At 33.7% G+C, this 17,455-nt stretch overlaps 1 protein-coding gene, 1 non-coding gene and 2 pseudogenes across 2 annotated transcripts; 1 reads left to right on the forward strand and 3 right to left on the reverse strand.

The window, feature by feature from the left end:
* Positions 1-888: 888 nt before the first annotated feature.
* Positions 889-1,003, reverse strand: LOC114725043 (U5 spliceosomal RNA). Its single transcript, XR_003738379.1, has one exon. It is a non-coding gene; the product is annotated as a U5 spliceosomal RNA (small nuclear RNA).
* Positions 1,004-1,780: 777 nt separating this feature from the next.
* LOC114725032 (CCR4-NOT transcription complex subunit 10-like) lies at positions 1,781-6,496 on the forward strand (annotated as a pseudogene).
* Positions 6,497-10,663: 4,167 nt separating this feature from the next.
* Positions 10,664-10,785, reverse strand: LOC114725041 (uncharacterized; annotated as a pseudogene).
* Positions 10,786-11,895: 1,110 nt separating this feature from the next.
* Positions 11,896-15,210, reverse strand: LOC114725033 (receptor-like protein EIX1). Its single transcript, XM_028911489.1, has one exon. The coding sequence runs from the start codon at positions 15,208-15,210 to the stop codon at positions 11,896-11,898; it is 3,315 nt and encodes a 1,104-aa protein (XP_028767322.1).
* Positions 15,211-17,455: the final 2,245 nt, after the last annotated feature.

The following is a 17,455-nucleotide window of genomic DNA, read 5'->3' on the forward strand; positions in this document are numbered from 1 at the left end:
TTTCTTTTATTGTGTTCAACAGAGTTAAATTTTTTATGTTGCAGCAGGCAGCTTAATCTTTCCTGGGCTTTATCATGTTTTTTCCCCTGGTCTTCTTCTCAGTTCTAAGTTGCAGCAGGTAGCTTAATCTTTTCCACATCTTTTGTACCCCACACACACACACAAGTTCAGCCATTCGGAGAATAAGTTTTTTGATTTAGATATAGAAAACCATGAAGAAGATTAAAAACAAGACTAAAGCACAAGCACAGACAGAGAGCAGTAGTTTCATTTTGTATATCACAATATTCATTTCACACAACATATGGTACTTCTAATTTATTACTAAAAATTAAATAAATTAGTTGAACTGATTGTTTGTAATAAATGTGTTGATTTTTTTAAATTACTTTTTTTTATAATGTGTAGTTCGGACTACTTTTTCGTAGGAATCCCTTACAATAAATAGGAATGTTATTTAAAAAAAAAGATAAAATAAATTGAGGTACCATATTTAGAATCAAATTTAACTTTCTAGTTAACTCTTTTTTTTTCCGATGTAACTGGCTTTTATATTAAGGAGTAAAGACAGTATTACATTAATTTATTATAATCTCCCCTAGCTTACGTTTTTTCTGCAGTATTGGGCATAGAGAGAGGGGGGGGGGGGAAACTGTTTCTAATAGTATATCTTTCAAAAAATCTTTAAAGACTAAGCATCAATTACTAAAAGGGAGACCCGCAAATACTAAACTATTCAACCTACAACGCTACAAACATAACCCTGACGGCAAAATTATTTAGTGTTTTTTTCTTTAGAAACAAAACGAAGCTGTAAATTATTATGCCGGTTATTATGTAATAAAATACCTATGATATGACTTAAACGTAGCAACCCACCAAGAGAGGTACGGGACCCCCCCCCCCCCCCAAAGAAAAAAGAGGCGCATGCCACTTGAACGAGTACACAGTATTCTTTAGTAAAAGGAAAAAGAACAGTTCGCTCTGTGCTCAGTGCGTGGCTAACATTGGCCTGCTTTCTCCTTTATATGCTTTTGTTATGCGAACTATATGCCTTTAAACTTGCAGTATGCCTATATTTTAACGTACCAAAGTGTATTCGGTTTCTCTTTATGTCCGAAAAAAATCATATAAATGAACACACAAATCATACTTTGTATAGAACATAAAAACTTAAACAGTTCGATTGAATGCTAGCAATGAAGATTATTGAAAGTAAAATTATATTACATATAGCTATAGGTTTTTACTTGGATCACAAAATATTAACTATCGAGGATGATCCTACATACAACAAGCCAAAAAAGTTACAAATCCTGCAAGAAACACGACAGTGCGTTAAGCATTCAGAAAATATTTTTAATGTGTTTAGAAAGAAACATGATTACTTTACATGATTACCTATCAATATATTGGTGAGGTACCTTGCCAATGGCCACCATGGTTTGGACCCTGTCTGTAATTTTTCTTATAAATGTGTAGTAGGTTTGCCTCCAAATGCGATTAAAGAGTAAAGGCCCAAGGAAGGCCCTAAATCCAAAAGCAAACCCAAATCCCAAGCTCAAGTAAAATTCTTGGGTGAAATGCGAGTGAAATTGTTTTAGAATGCTTGGAGCTGCCCTCTGTGCTGTAGTCATCAAGAATCCATTGTCTCTTTTCTTGGGAGTTATATCTTAATTTCTCATTGCTATTAGATTGGCTGTAGGCAATAGTACTGCTAGTAGTAAGATTTGTTATCATTCATATCCCAGCCTGTTTCATACAATTCAGGTGGACCATCATGTTGGGATCATGGGTCAGTACAACCCACGAAGTCCGCTTTGCTATTCTCCAAATCTATAAGATTTTAAATTTAAATGCTAATATTTCAGGTCCTTCATAATATTGCAATTACGAAATCCTTCCAAGATGGTTCCTTGAATCCCCAGAAGTTGCTTGAAGTGCTTAATTGCGTGAAGGTAAGCTATCTCCTCCTCTTCTTCCTCATTTTCTTCATTCTCTCCTTGTGCTTTACTTGGAAGTGTTGGCTTTGTTGTCATTTTCTTTTTTATTTTTCCATATTTTTCTTTTTGGGTTGGTTGGCTCGCCAGTGACATTAATTTGTTTCTTTTCTTTTTTAGTTTGGGATGTTAGGATTTTTCCCCTGGGGAAAAGTGAGTTTTAACAGTGGTTTTATTTTGTGGTTTTCCTAGCACCAGGTGAGAAAGGGTATATAATTATGTTTATGTCATTACCAAATTAAAATTGATAACGACAAATTAATATGGTGATAGCTTTGGGTTAAATTTTCAATTCTGCAAACTCAAAAATGGGCCTGCTCAGAATATCAGCAGTCTATCAGCCTTTACGCAATCTGCAGGTGAATGCATTTTTCTTTTTGTTTTGGGCAGGAAGCTTTGAAATTTCTGTACAGGAACTTGGTTGAAAATGGGAGGATGCATGTCTAAAATTTTACCATATACCTTGGTCTAAATTGATCTTAATTAGCTGGCTGCTTCACATGACTGTAAATCTTAGACTTGGAGTAGACTTCTTTCGTTTGAATAGGAGAGCTGTAGAGATGGGAAAATTCTAATATCCGGTTGGCTGATGTACATAAGTATTTATGCCAACCATTAACTATTAAATTCTCTCTTATGTGGTTTTTAGTTTTATGATATACTCCCTTCGTTCCTTATTATAAGAGACATTTGATGCTTATAGCATGTTTTTATATATAAGAGACACTTAAAAGTTGTCTATACTTTTTTGTGTTGATTTCCTATTTTACCTATATTTATTGTCTCCAACTCACTCTCTCTCCTTCTCACTTTTCTTTCTTTCAATAATTTAATTGTTTTCTCTCATGCTTTCTCTCCTTAGTAATGAAGGCATTTTTGAGAAAAAAAAATTATATTTTTTACACATTGATTGTTCTTAACTAATTTTAACTGTTTTTTTTATTAACGTAATTCGGTTATTCGTCTCTTATAATAAAGAACGGAGGGAGTAATATTTATGGATGGACATGCGCCTGTGCATACTGAGACCTGAATAATGTACTTTTAAGCTAGGGAACACGGCTGTACGGGGCTTGAGTATTATCTTTCTCATTGAATCTTGAATTGAATGATTGCAGAAGACAAGGTCCCAGAATATTGGTGACAATCTTTCTGCTCACACATCGAGTCTGTCAGGATATTGATGTCCATTTTGGTTTCCAATCTGCCCTCAAACTATGAATCAAATGAAGATTGGTTAATATTTAGGGTTTCGAAACTTGATTTGTCCTAATTTGCGCCATCTGCATTTTGTTTTGTTTCTTTGAAGTTTTACACGTATGCCTGCTGCTGCTTGATGCCAGCCTTGCTTGCCGTGATGCATCAAAATCAGCTGTAAGTTATATTTTATAATTAAACTAGTTCATTTGTTGAAGCCTTTGTCATTTATATATATATATATATATATATATTTTTTTCCCCCACAATTATTACCAGGGACTAGAAGTGTTATTAATGAGCTGTTGACCCTGACTTGTATATGTTAGGTGCTGTGGGTATATGAACATTTGAGTATTCAGTGAGACTGAGTTGTCATTTTTGAAATATACTGATATAAGTATCACTTATATACTTGTGAGTTTATTTTGTGTCCACTGTGTCAACGTCAAGCAAGCATACCAATTATAACGAGAGTAATCATTCATAAAAATGACAAACATATTTTAAACATTGTTCGGTATGGTATTTATAATTGTGTATAATATGGGTTATGAATATTCCCAGAGTTACTGTGAAGAAACAAAGGAATATGCTAGGAGAATTTTTCTTCACATTCCAGATTATGAGCATATTTTGATGGGATTTTGATAATCAGCTAAGTACGTTTGTTAGTAAAAATATTTTCTGGGCGTAAAATGAATGACGGCCTATAGAATTTTTTTTTTTTCCTATTTAGATTTTCAGAAGTGCGAAGTTCTGATGGTGGAATCTGTTTTATTGGGATGTTCTGTCTTATTTGGAAAGGGCATTTGGTGTTAGTAATGCGAGTCAAGGCGACAATGGAAACATGGCACAGCAACAATCTGCAAACCTAATCACCACGTCTTCATCAATCCCTTGTGGTCCATCAGCTGCAGGTACATCTAGTTCTGATCTGGGGCCAAGCGCAAATGCATCTGAAAATAATCTGTCTAGTGCTTTTTCTGAAGAGGCCCTCGATTATGAAGCCATGATACTGGATATTGGTGGACAGAATTTAAGCAGCCCAGCTGGTTTATCCTCAAATGATCGATCAAGGCCATTGATTGATGGGTTTTCTAACGTTGAGTTGAAGCTTAAATTCCAACTTTACACGGTTGAACTTTTGCTGCTAACCAGGAATTTGAAGCTAGCCAAACGTGAAGTGAAGCTCGCTATGAACATTGCACGCGGAAGAGATTCTTCAATGGCTCTTCTTTTGAAATCTCAGCTTGAATATGCTCGTCATAACCACCGCAGAGCAATCAAGCTATTGATGGTATCAAACAACAGGACAGACCCAGCATTTTCGAGCATTTTCCACAACTATCTTGGTTGCATTTACTATCAGCTTGGGAATACCAGACATCATCTTTGTTTTTCTCTAAGGCATTGACTAATTATTGTTCATCCCTTGGGAAGAACCAACTGCTAAAGCTGCCCACTTTCTCTCAGGATAACGCTCTTCTTATAGTATATAATTGTGGTATGCAGTACTTGGCTTGTGGAAAGCCATTACTTGCTGCTCGCTGTTTTCAGAAGTCTAGTATGGTCTTTTACAATAAGCCTTTCCTGTGGCTTCGGCTCGCTGAATGCTGTCTGATGGCTTTGGAAGAGGGCCTAATTAAATCAAGCCGTGTTTTACCAACAAGATTGGGAGTTGGAGTTCATGTTGTCGGGAAGGGAAAATGGAGGCAACTTGTACTGAACATTGAGATTCCAAGAAATGGATGTACAGAGTTGCTTGACAGAGATGATTGTCATCTCAAAAATGATGTGCAGCTGAATTTATCAATGTCTCTGGCCCTGCAGTTAAATGTCCTGTACTTGATCGATTCCAACAAGACGGATAATTTGAAGTCTGGCTTGCCTTTCAATTTGTTAAGTGACGAGAATCATTCAGGTGATGTGTCATCCAACAATTCAAATAATAAGAATTTACTCGGACTCGATTTCAAGGCGTTTTCATTAGCATTAAGCTTAAGGGCCTGTTTGGATAATATATAAAACCATGGTTTTGGGAGTCAAACCATGGTTTGGGTCTCAGACTTGCCAAACACCCAGAAAAAAAAGAAACCATGGTTTTGGATCAAAACCATGGTTTTAGAAGAAGTGAATTCATTCTGCTTCTGGTTCAAATGGGAGAGTATCATTGTGCCTGTAGAGTTGATCTTAATGATAATATAATTTTAACATTCCTCAATTATTTTTTTATAAACATATTTAATCTTATATTTTATAAATATATATATACATATTAATTATATTATTTTATATATTATTAATTATGTTGGTAAAAAAATATATTATTAACAATTTTATTTTTTCAAATTAAAATATATTACAAAATCTATCTTTTATGTAATTATCATATTAACTTATGCTTTTTTTTAGTAAAATTTGTATATATAAAAAGTTCTTCTGATAACAACTATCCAAACACTCTCATTTATCAGAATCACTTTTTCACAAAATCTATTATTCACAAAATCTATTTTTTCAAGAATCTATTTTCCAGAAACTATTCTCTAAACCATGATTTGATTTCATCCAAACACTCCCTAAGTCAGGCTCATTCAAAGGGGGACGTGAAAGAGCAAAAGGGAGGTACTAATCAGGAGGTCATTCAGAGCTCCCTGTCCTGTTATGAAGATATTTGCAGAAGAGAGAATTTATTGATTAAGCAGGTAGCTCTTGCTAACTTGGCATATGTGGAATTGGAATTAGACAACCCTGTTAAGGCACTGTCAGTTGCAACATCTCTTCTGGAACTTCCGGAATGCTCTAGAATTTATCTCTTTCTAGGCCATGTTTATTCAGCAGAGGCGTTCTGCTTGCTAAATAGACCAAAGGAAGCTGCCGAGCATTTATCAATTTATTTGTCTGGGGGATGTGCTATTGAATTGCCTTTCAGTCGAGGTAACTGCAAGAAATGGCAGGTGGAGAGAACTGCTGAATTTGAAGATGGAACTGCAGGATCTGCGCCAGCCAACATTCCTTCATCTGACAATTCGTAACGTAAAGATTTTCTTAAGCCAGAAGAGGCGCATGGAATAATTTATGCAAATTTTGCAGCATTATCTGCAATGCAGGGTGAGTTAGACCCAACCCATCAATTAGTTGCCCAGGCGTTATCCATATTGCCAAACAGTCCAGAAGCGACATTTACTGCAATTTATGTAGATCTCTTGCTTGGTAAGCCGAAAGAAGCTTTATCCAAATTAAAACAACGTGGCCGCGTTAGGTTCCTTCCAAGTGCAATTACATTGAATAAGTGAGTCTGTTGTATTCATGGGCTTTATCATTTTTCCCTGATCTTCTCAGAGCTAGTTAGCAGGTAGCTTAATCTTTTCCACAGCTCTTGTACCATATATATAAGTTCAGCAATTCAGAGAATAATTTTTTTGATTTACTCCTTTATTATAGTTTTCAAATTCAAATGTGGGAGTCTCATTCATAGGTGTGGTGGCTGTCTTTTAATTTTTGCTACTGCCACCTTAGAAATTTGAAAAAATGATAGATAAAGAAGGTAGAATATATGATATTTCAATTTGGGAAGTTAAGGAAATGTAATAACAAAGAGGGAAGTCCTTTCCAAATTAGAATTTTGAAATTTAGTAAAATGACAAAAATACTTTTTGTCTTTTTTTTTTTTGAAGAAAGTTCAACCCTGGTGTGGTGGCTACCAATGGATTTTTTTTGTAACAGTTTTTTTTTTGGCATGAGAGAATATTGCAAGAAGTGGCGGGGTGAGATTTGATCTCACAATCCCTTGGCCATTTAAGCCAACAAAAAGAAAGATGACCATTGTGCCATCAAAAACTTCTTAGCTTTATAATGCAAAAGAAAATATAAATTGACTTTTTTACTGTGACTCCAGCCCTTGACAACAATTTACCTAAGGATGACAAGTCTTAATTAAGAAATAACAAGTCCAAATTTAAAATTAACAAAGCAACTTGTCCTTATACATAACAAGAAGTAGCATATACATTAAGTAAAAATGACTATAATTTATTTGAAAATAACTAGAGCCGGGAATCAGGGCCGGCCCGGCCCTCCAGGGCCGGCCCTTCAGGGCTGGCGGGCTTAAAAGGGCCGGCCCTCCAGGGCTGAAATTTTAAAAATACCCCAATTTGCTAAGCCCGGCCCTTAAGCTACAGGGCCAGGGCCGGCCCGCGGGCTTTTGGCCCGTTTAAGGAAAAATACTATTTTTTTATATTTATCAATTTTTTTTAAAAATATAAAAATAAACCAATGAAATTATTAATAAAAGACATAAATATGAATAAAATTAAGTCATAAATATAAAATATCATCATATATAAATATTCATCAATATCTAAGAACATCTAAAACATTCATTAACAAGATAACAATATCTAAAAGTTTTATCTATAATGCAATTGTGCAATAAATAAACACTATCATTAATCTTTTGAAACTTCATCATCACTATAATTAATTACTTTTCTTCATAAGTATGCTTTTCTTTCGTAACAAAAATATCAAGTTTTTCTTTTTTATAAGAATTTTATTTTTGAATTTTGCAATCTAACTATTATTTTACTTTAATGTGAGAAACATTGTTGTTGAAACTCATGAATTTCTAATTCAAATTATAGAATCACAAGTTATATAAGTATAAAAATATTCTATTATCAAATATATATATAGTTTAAAAATATCAACGCATATAATATAAATCAAATCATTATTAAAGTTTAAATTAACCGATTTTTTAAAAATTTAATTGGATAAATTATTGTCTAAAACTAAATTTAATTTTAAAATGATAATAATAACTAAATATTTGAAATATTATTAACAATGTAAAAAATTAATAACATTAATATTATATAAAAAATTTAAAAAATAAAAAATTATAAAAGGGCTTAAAAGGGCCGGCCCGCGGCCCTCCAGGGCCGGCCCTTTTAAGCCCTCGGCCCTCCAGGGCTTGTTTCTCATTTTAAGAGAAAAATATCAAGCCCGGCCCTCGTAATTTCAGGGCCTAAACGGGCCGGCCCGATGGGCTCGGCCCGTTTTCCCGGCTCTAAAAATAACACATCTTTATTGAAAAATGACAAGTGTAAACTTAAGATTAACAATGTGTTTTTTCTTGATACATAACAAGAAATAGCATGTCTATTAATTAAAAATGACCATAATTTATTTGAAAAAGACATGTCTTTGTTAAAAAATGACAACAATTTATTTGGAAATGTACATGTTATTTCTTGTTATGTATGAGGAAAAAGTTTGTTTGTTAATATCAAGTTTAAACTTGTCATTTTCCAGTAAAGACGTGTCATTTTCAAATAAATTAATGTCATTTTTAATTAATGCACATGTTATTTCTTGTTATGCATTAGGAAAAGTTACTTTGTTAATATCAAATTTAGACTTGTTATTTCTCAATTAAGACTTGTTATCCTCAGGTAAATTGTTGTCACGGGCTGGAGTCATAGTAAAAGAGTCAACTTATATTTTGTTTGCATTACAAGATTAAAAAGTTTTTAATGGCCCAATGGTCATCTTTTTTTTTTTATTGGTCCAAATGGCCAAGAAGTTGTGGGATCAAATCCCACCTCCACCACTTCTTGCAATATTCTCCTATGCAAAAAAAAAAAAAAAAACTATCACCGAAAAACTCCACTGGTAGCCACCACACTGACGACCGGTGTCGGTGCCCGACTGTGGCTGTCGGTGAGAGGCTAAGCTTTTTATATAAAAAAAAATATAAAGAACATTTTTGTTATTTCACTGAATTTTAAAATTTTAATGTAAGAATGACTTCCTTTCTGTCATTATATTTTCTTAGTTTTCTAGATTGGAATATCATATATTCTACTTTTTTTATTTGTCATTTTCCCTAAAAATTTGAGGTGTAAATTTTTTTTTTTCTTGAGTCGTGTTTTACAAGCTAATTTAGTTTATATTCAAAGTAGAGCTCATGCTAATATTGAGAAAGAGCAGGAAATTTGATAGTCTTGTTTGAATCTTCTTCCATCCTTATTTTCTGACATTAGAGGCTTGACTATGATTCTCGAAACCTCGTGTAGTACCATTATGATATGATGGATAGATTGATCCAATTTATTGTTACATTTCCGAATGTGCAATGTTATATGTGATAGTGATTATATTTTGGGAATAGTGTTGGCATGATTTTGTTTAATTATTAATTATTAGTATTTCTATTAACCATTTATTTATTTATTTATTTTTCTTAGCATGAAAATTGCAAACCTCTAGTCAACGTTCGTGGGGAATCTTGAAATTGAGTTTGATTGTGATGGTATCCTTTAATGTGGCCCTTGAACTGAGATTCAATAAATTTTATTTCAATGAATGTTTTGATTATTTTAGTTTATTTAAATTTGAATTTATGACTGTGGAAGGACATTACCCTTATTTGCAATCGGATATTTCAACATGAACACGTATCAATTGTACATTTTTGGCAGACAATACATTTTCTCAAGTACTTATCTGGTGCAGGTAAAAAAAAAAAAAAAAAAAAGATCTACTTTTGTGCAAGACATTAATAAAGCAAGATCTAATTGGAAATCACTTTTCATAGGAGAGCTGCCAAATTATGTGATGCCATGATATAAACTCCAAAGTGGGGGTTCCCGACCAAAAAAAAAAAACAAATCTAATTGGAATGTTGGCCGAAAGTGAATTGGATTCGGAATTTGGATATATAAATTATATTTCTATTCAAATCAATTAATTTCTTATATCTGTTTTGTCCAAAAAGTTAATTCCTTTATTTTGAAAAATATTCGAAAAGACTATGAGCTAGCCCAAACATGTTAATTTTGATGGGGTCTAATGTCCTGGTGCTTCTTTGATTCACCTGCCCTCACACTTGTGCGTATTTTGTTTTGAGGAAGTGGGTTCCTTTCCATGTTTTTTAAATCAGATAAAAATTTTATTATTATTATTTTTATCACTTTTATTAGGGTAGTATTTGTGTTGCCAATCGACTGATGGAATTAAGAGTATTAAGTTCATTTTAACAAAATTAATAAAGGGGATAGAAGACCATGAAAATTTAACAAAATTAAAGCACAGGAACACAGTGGTAGTTTTCTTTTTTATGTCACAATATTCTTTTCGCATAACATACAGGACTTCTAATTTATTAATATTTTTTGTCTTAAATATATGATCTAATTTGTTTTAAATGTAAGATTTATATTTAAAACCGAGATAGCATTGTAGTAATTTATTACAAGCTCCCGTATGGTTAAAAAGAAGGGAAAAAAACTGTCTCCTGTAGTATTTCTTTCCCAAATATTTTTTAGGAGGAAAATCTTCATCGAGCATTATTTAATTTTTTTCCTCGAAACAAATTTTTATCATTTACCAATTTACCAATTTTAATAAAATACTCTAAAATTACAAAATAACATAAAACTTCATAGATGAAATGTAGGACCCCACCCATAGATGGGACCCTTCCAAAAGCAGGCGTATGCCACTTGAAGCAGCGAGCACACGGCATTCTTTCTTTAGTAAAAGGCGAAAGAACAGTTTGCCCTGTGCTCATTGCGTGGCTGCGTGCTGGGCAAGGCCGGCTTGCTTCCATTTTTATATGCCTTCCGCTGTACGAGCTATAATGACTCATCACCGATGTGGGACTCTGAACTTCTGAATATCTAGTCCTCTTTGGGAACTTCACATTGCAAAACGCAAATTAGCATGTATATACTGAACAAACTTAAGCAGCTTTAAAGGATTCTGAGTTCCTCACAGGCTTCAAAAAAAGGTCCAATATTGTTTCTAATTCTTGCGAAACTGTAGTATAATTAACAACTTTATTACACTTTTGAAGTTGAATTCGGACTTTAATTGACAAATTTATGCTGAAACTTGAAAGTACATCTTACCGCTTTTCTTGCCATTGCGACTTATATGCTCAATCCTTCACATGAAAATTAGTAGCACATAATAAGATTATATTAAAAAAAAATATCTGTTTTTCCCAATGCCACAATAAATATTCATAATTTCATTTTTCTTTTGTCTTTGTTTCCAAAAATCATGGGCTTTCATTTTTTTTTTCCTTTTTGTCTTCAAGCAATATGATTTTTCATCAAGGGCTCAAGATGATCAATTCAACCCGAAGCGGCTAATGGTTAATTTTCTTTCATTTATAAATATTTGACGAATTTCATATCTGCTGCCTTGAGCATACTTGTAATCAACAATTTAGTACAAAATAGCAGCAAGCAAGAATATATAGAATCAAAATTAAAACAGTAAACTTAAATTGTAAGAAGCTAAACTACCAAGTTCTGTATAGGGTGCCGGCATTTATCCAATAGAAATCATAAAACCGAATAGACAAACATTCATACAAATCATCAAGCTATCAGCCACAGTTTTATACAACAGAAAAGACTTACAAGGCAATCGAAAAGCAATAGGTCGACTGAATATAATGCTAGTGATGAAGATTATTAAGAGTAGATTACATATCACATAGCAAACTCATACAACCAAAGGTTTCTACTTGGAATCACAAATTATTAAATACCAAGGATGATCCTACGTACACCAAGCCAAAGAAGTTGCAGATTCTGCAAGAAACATGATATACCGTCACATATTTTGAAAATGTCACCAGTGTGATAAGCAAGAAAACATTATTACTTTATATGATTACCTATCTGTTTGTGAGGTACCTTGCCACAAAAATGGCCATCAAGATCTGGACTCTATCTGTAACTCTTCTTACAAATGTATAGTAGGTCCGTCTCCAAGTGCGATGGAAGAGCAATGGCCCGAGGAAGGCCCAAAATCCAAAAGCAAATCCCAATCCCAAGCTCAAGTGAAATTCTTGAGTGAAATATGAGTCGTTGTCATTATCTTCATAATGATTAGATGCGTGAGGTGTAGGCATTCCATCATCAAGGCACTTTTTGTCAAGTGGCACTCCACAAAGATCAAGATTTCCCTCATAGCTTGAGGCATTAAAACTCTGCAATTGTGTACCTTTTGGGATTTTTCCATAAAGACAATTGTTTGACAAGTCTAATACACTTAGGCGATCAATATGAGCAAGACTTGGAGGGATTGGACCTGATAATCTGTTTCTTGACAAATCTAAGAATTCTAATGATCCTAGATTTCCAATCTCATGAGGAATTTTTCCACTTAATTTGTTTCTGGATAGATTCAAAGAAACCAATCCCAATAAAGATACAACTTCTTTAGGTATTTCACCAGTAAGAGCATTGTTAGATAGATCAATGCTTTTAAGAAATTGTTCTGGCCTCTTGAACAAGTCATCTTTACCCTTCCATGTCAAGTTTACATGGAATACAAAACCAAAACCGGTAAGTCTCCAGCCTTTCATACCGAGCCCAAATAAGTGATAACTTACTGCAATAGGTAAGTTGATGCGGTCATCATCTGCCAAAGCAGTAAAATTTTTAAGACATGATGGGATTTCATTGGACAAATTGTTATGAGATAGGTCCAAGAGCCGAATATAGCCTAAGCGGCAAAGATGCAAAGGTATTCTGCCATATAGATTATTCATTCTTAAGCTTAGAACTTGTAATTGTCCAAGGTTTTCTCCAATCCATGAAGGTATTGACCCTAACAACTTATTTTCAGACACATCTAAGAGCAATAACCGGGAGCAATTTGTCAAAGAAAAAGGAAGTTCTCCAACTAGGTTGTTGCTTCTTAAAGCCAAAGCCTCCAATTTCACAAGTCGTCCCATAGAGGTTGGCATCACTCCGGACAAGTTATTATTGCTCAAATCAACAAACTTTAATGAGCTCAAATGGCTCCAACAATCAGGTAGATGCCCCTCTAATTTATTGTTTGATATGTCTAAAATGCTCAGGCCTTTATTGTCTTCAATTTGATCACATAGAAGTGGGACCAAATTTGAGAATTTGTTTTCTGAAAGATCAAGTGCTGGTACTTGTGAAAAAAATGATGGAACCGTACCTTCAAAGTTGTTTGATGTCAATGTTAGTCGGCTAGTACTGAGCTTCAATGATAAATTTGGAATTTCACCAAAAAAATTGTTTTGTGAGATACGAACTTCATCCACATCTTGTATTAGATGCCAAAACCATTCTGGTATGAAACCTGAAAGCCCACAATTAGAAATATCCAATGTCTTTAACTCGTGTTGATTATGGAGCCAATTAGGAAAATAAGGACCCAACATACAAGAACCCATTTCCAACTGTTGCAACTGAAATGGGGCAATCCATCCAGTGCTAATTTGTAGGGCTAATGAATTGCCAGATAGTGATAACCTCTTCAAATTAGAGAGCTTGTTGAAATGAGATTCAGTTATTACACCTCCTAAATTGTTCCCGTTCAGCAACAAAGCATTCAATTGAGATAGCAATTTGATGCTTTCAGGTACTTCTCCTTTTAATTGGTTGTAAGAGAGATCTAAATGTTCCAAAAAGGAGAAAACAGAGAAATTGGTTGACATGCCCTTTATTTGATTGTCAGATAAATCCAGTGACCGTAGCTGATGACTATTGCACAGGGAAGTGTTTTGGATGAAACTTGAAAGCTCCCCACCAAAGTTATTTTGTGAAAGATCCAAGTGATTCAAAGTGCATATATTCCCCAGTGATGTTGGTATTTCACCACGTAGCTTATTTTGAGAGAGATTAAGGACTTCTAGAGAGTTCATTATGTTTCCAAAACCTTCTGGAATGGGACCCTCCAGCAAGTTTTGATAAAGTCCAATCTCATGAAGATTAAAGGTGAAGTTAGAAATGCAATGGAATATGGATGATGACGTCAACAAATTATCAGAAAAATCGAGATGGACAAGAGAAGTAAGATTGGGATTGAAAGGTGTAAAAATAAGATTATCAGATAAAAGGCTACACTTTTGCAAATTAAGCACTTGCAGATTTGAGCTGAAGTTCAGTGCCGTTAGTGACATCAGGTTATTGTAAGAAAGGTCAAGGATGATGAGGGAAGAAAGCTGAAAATTGGAAAATATAAAATGAAGATCAGTACTTGAAAGATTACAATAACTTAGATATAACTCTTGAAGGTTGGAGCTCAAATTGAAGGGCCATTGAAATGTTGTTGAGTTCAAGTTATTATTAGAGAGATCAAGGATAACAAGAGAAGAGGAATAGTTTGAAGGATAAGTAGTTGAAGAAGGATTATGGGTATAAGAAATGCCACATCCACTTAGTCGCAAAACTCTAAGTTTTGACAGTTCACCAATCAATTGTAGCCAGAGATGAGAATAGCCAACATCACTCAGAGAACTCAAGTCAAGACTTGATAGCGAAGAAAGCTTAGATAGCCACTTTGCATCATGATTGTTCTGCTGATCAAATGTGAGATGAGAATTACCACGAAGCTCTAGTGTTTGCACCATGGAAAGATTCCCGAGCTGGAAAGGGATCACTCCACCAAGAGAATTATCTCCAAGATAGAGATGTTGCAGCTTTGAAAGGTTTCCAATCGTCCAAGGGATATCTCCAACCAATATATTGGTACTCAAATCAAGACATACTAAATTTGAAAGCTTTCCCAATTGATAAGGAATAGTGCCAACAAAACCAGAAGAAGAGAGATCAAGATATCGTAACTTGGTAAAGGACCCTATGGACTCTGGGATTTCACTTGGATAGAAATCATTGCCATTGAGATCCAAATATTCCATATCATGCAATTCACTCAATGAAGTAATATTAATTTTACCACTCAAAGAAAACGAACCGCCAAGATTAAGGAATTGAATGTGACCTGTTTCATTACTGCAATGAACTCCTTTCCAGTTGCAGCAGTCTTCATGATCTCCATCTCTCCAGGTTGATAACATTCCAGAGTCGTCTTGCAGGATTCCTTGTTTGAATAAGAGTAAAGCTTTTCTCTCATTCTCTACGCACTTTGCTCCTTTAGCCAAACTGAAAGTCGTATGTAACAGAAACAGCAATGCAAATAATGCATAGAAAAACTTCCAGATAAAGGCCATTATAATGACAGTATCTTCGACTACAAGTTCAAAAGCAGAGAATGAGCAATATATATATATATATAATGCTCACGAGATGTGGTTGAGGCGTGAGAGAGTGAAAAATGGATTGTAGGGCCATATACTTGTAGGCTCTTGTAAATACAAAGTCACCGTTCAGAACACGCTTCAATAATTTTTAGACTTTTCTGTAGATATTAAAGAGAGATAAAGCCAAAATGTACACAAATAAATGGACAATGCTTTCGAAGCAAATTATCAATATTTACAAATTTTGTGGTGCTTGCTGATAGCTTGTTTATGGGGTTAATTTTGGGGCTATACTTGAAGGTTGACTTGGAAGACTTTTGTAATGAAGAAAAATCAAAGTCGTCACACGTAACTTGTTATTCCAACAACTACATAGACTTTCACATTGTTATCAAAAAAAAATTTTTTTTGAGCCATAATAAGGTAAAGAACTCATATTATTCATAAATCATAAATGATATGCTTTATCTCTTAAATCTTGTCTAATATATAAGAAAAAGTGATTAGCTACATATAAAAATAGGTGTTTAATTGGATTTGCAGGGATAGTTCAGATCACGCCATGTGACAAAGAAATGTTCTCAACAGCTTCTGCCGTATTAAAAAAAGCAAATATCGAAGAAAAGTGCCCAGAATCAGTAAAAACCTTTTGGAAAAGAAAAGCATTTATATATCTTATCATCTATGACATAAAAAAAAACATGCAGACTAAAATTTGAAAATAAATTAAAACAAATCCAGCTCAAGCAACGTCGATTGTTTCACAAAATAAAAGGAGGGAAAAGTTCCAATGAATAGCTAAAATAACAAAATGCAAATTAAGACATATGTTTTTAATAAATTTCTAATCGAACAGGACTAATTAGGGATTTTCGAATCTTGTTAAATCACCACACTATTGCCCCTCAAAGCCACTTATTTTCCCCTAAAACCTCCTCTACCGTGTGGGGGATAGACTTGCAGAATTTTCTAAATACAAAGTCGCCGTTCACGACACGTTTCAATAATTTTCCCTATTTTTAGTATGAGGGGAATGGATGGGAATAATTGGAGGGAAAATTTTAATAAACGATTTTACAAATTGAGAAAGCGGGGTTATAAAAGTTTGATAAAAAGAAATTATAAGATAAAAGAGTAAGAAAAATGAATTAAAAACTTTTAATCTGACTTTTTCAACTTTTAAATGGAGCTCATTAAAAATTTTTCTCCCCTCCCCTCTCCTCATACCAAACGTACGGACATTAAAGAGAGATAAGGCCAAAATGTGCAAAAATAAATGGATAAAGCTTTCGAAGTTAATTATCAGTATTTACAAATTTACTGGTGCTTGCTGCTAGCTTGTCTATGGGGTTATTTGTGGGGCCATATACTTGAAGGTTGACTTGGAAGACTTCACATAGACGTCAAGATACCAAAAGCCATAATGTACAAAAAATTGACCGACGACTACTCTCAGACTTTTGTAATGAAAGAAAATAGCTGTCACACATAACGCGTTATTTCGACTACTATAGACTTTTAAATTTGTTATTATAAAAAGAGGTTCTTTTTTGGGCCAAATAAATTGTACTATCAATATATAATTATATATAATGAGGTACACAAATCATATTATTCATTACTCATAAATTATATCCCTTATCTCTCAAATCTTGTAGTATAGTATATAAGAAATCGTGTTTAATTACATACAAAACAAAGTATTATTATTATTATTATTATTATTATTATTATATTGGATTTGTAGGGATAGTTTAGATCATGTCATGTGATCGACTAAAAAATTTCTAAACATATTATCTACCACACAAGAAAAGAAATTATCAAATAATTATAATTGATCAGTGCCCAGGATCACTAAAAAGGATTTTTTAAGAAAACATGCAGACTAAAACCGGAAAAAGAAACAGATTTAGTTCAAGCAAGGTCGATTGTTTCACAAAAAAAAAAATGCAATATCTAAGTAAAATCTGAGGATAAAATTAGGAAGAATTTCACTGCACACCTCTTGCCAATTCAATTGACATCCAAAAACTCTCGAAACATTATGTAATTTTACTATACCCTTGGACCAAAATGAAATTAAATTTTATGCATGAAAAGACATTTGTACCCTTACTTTTTTTTCCCCCTCAAAGAATCACCCATCACCGATTTACAAGAGATACAAGTAGGTTTACAATGAAAATTAGACAATTCATAAAAGGAAAAATCT

This window comes from Neltuma alba, unplaced genomic scaffold, assembly GCF_004799145.2.
Source record: "Neltuma alba isolate B1F8T4 unplaced genomic scaffold, ASM479914v2 tig00012214_pilon, whole genome shotgun sequence".
NCBI classification, from domain to species: Eukaryota; Viridiplantae; Streptophyta; class Magnoliopsida; order Fabales; family Fabaceae; genus Neltuma; species Neltuma alba.

Coding starts and splice junctions, on each gene's coding strand:
- LOC114725033 (XM_028911489.1), bottom strand. CDS start 15,210: ATGGCCTTTATCTGGAAGTTTTTCTATGCATTATTTGCATTGCTGTTT.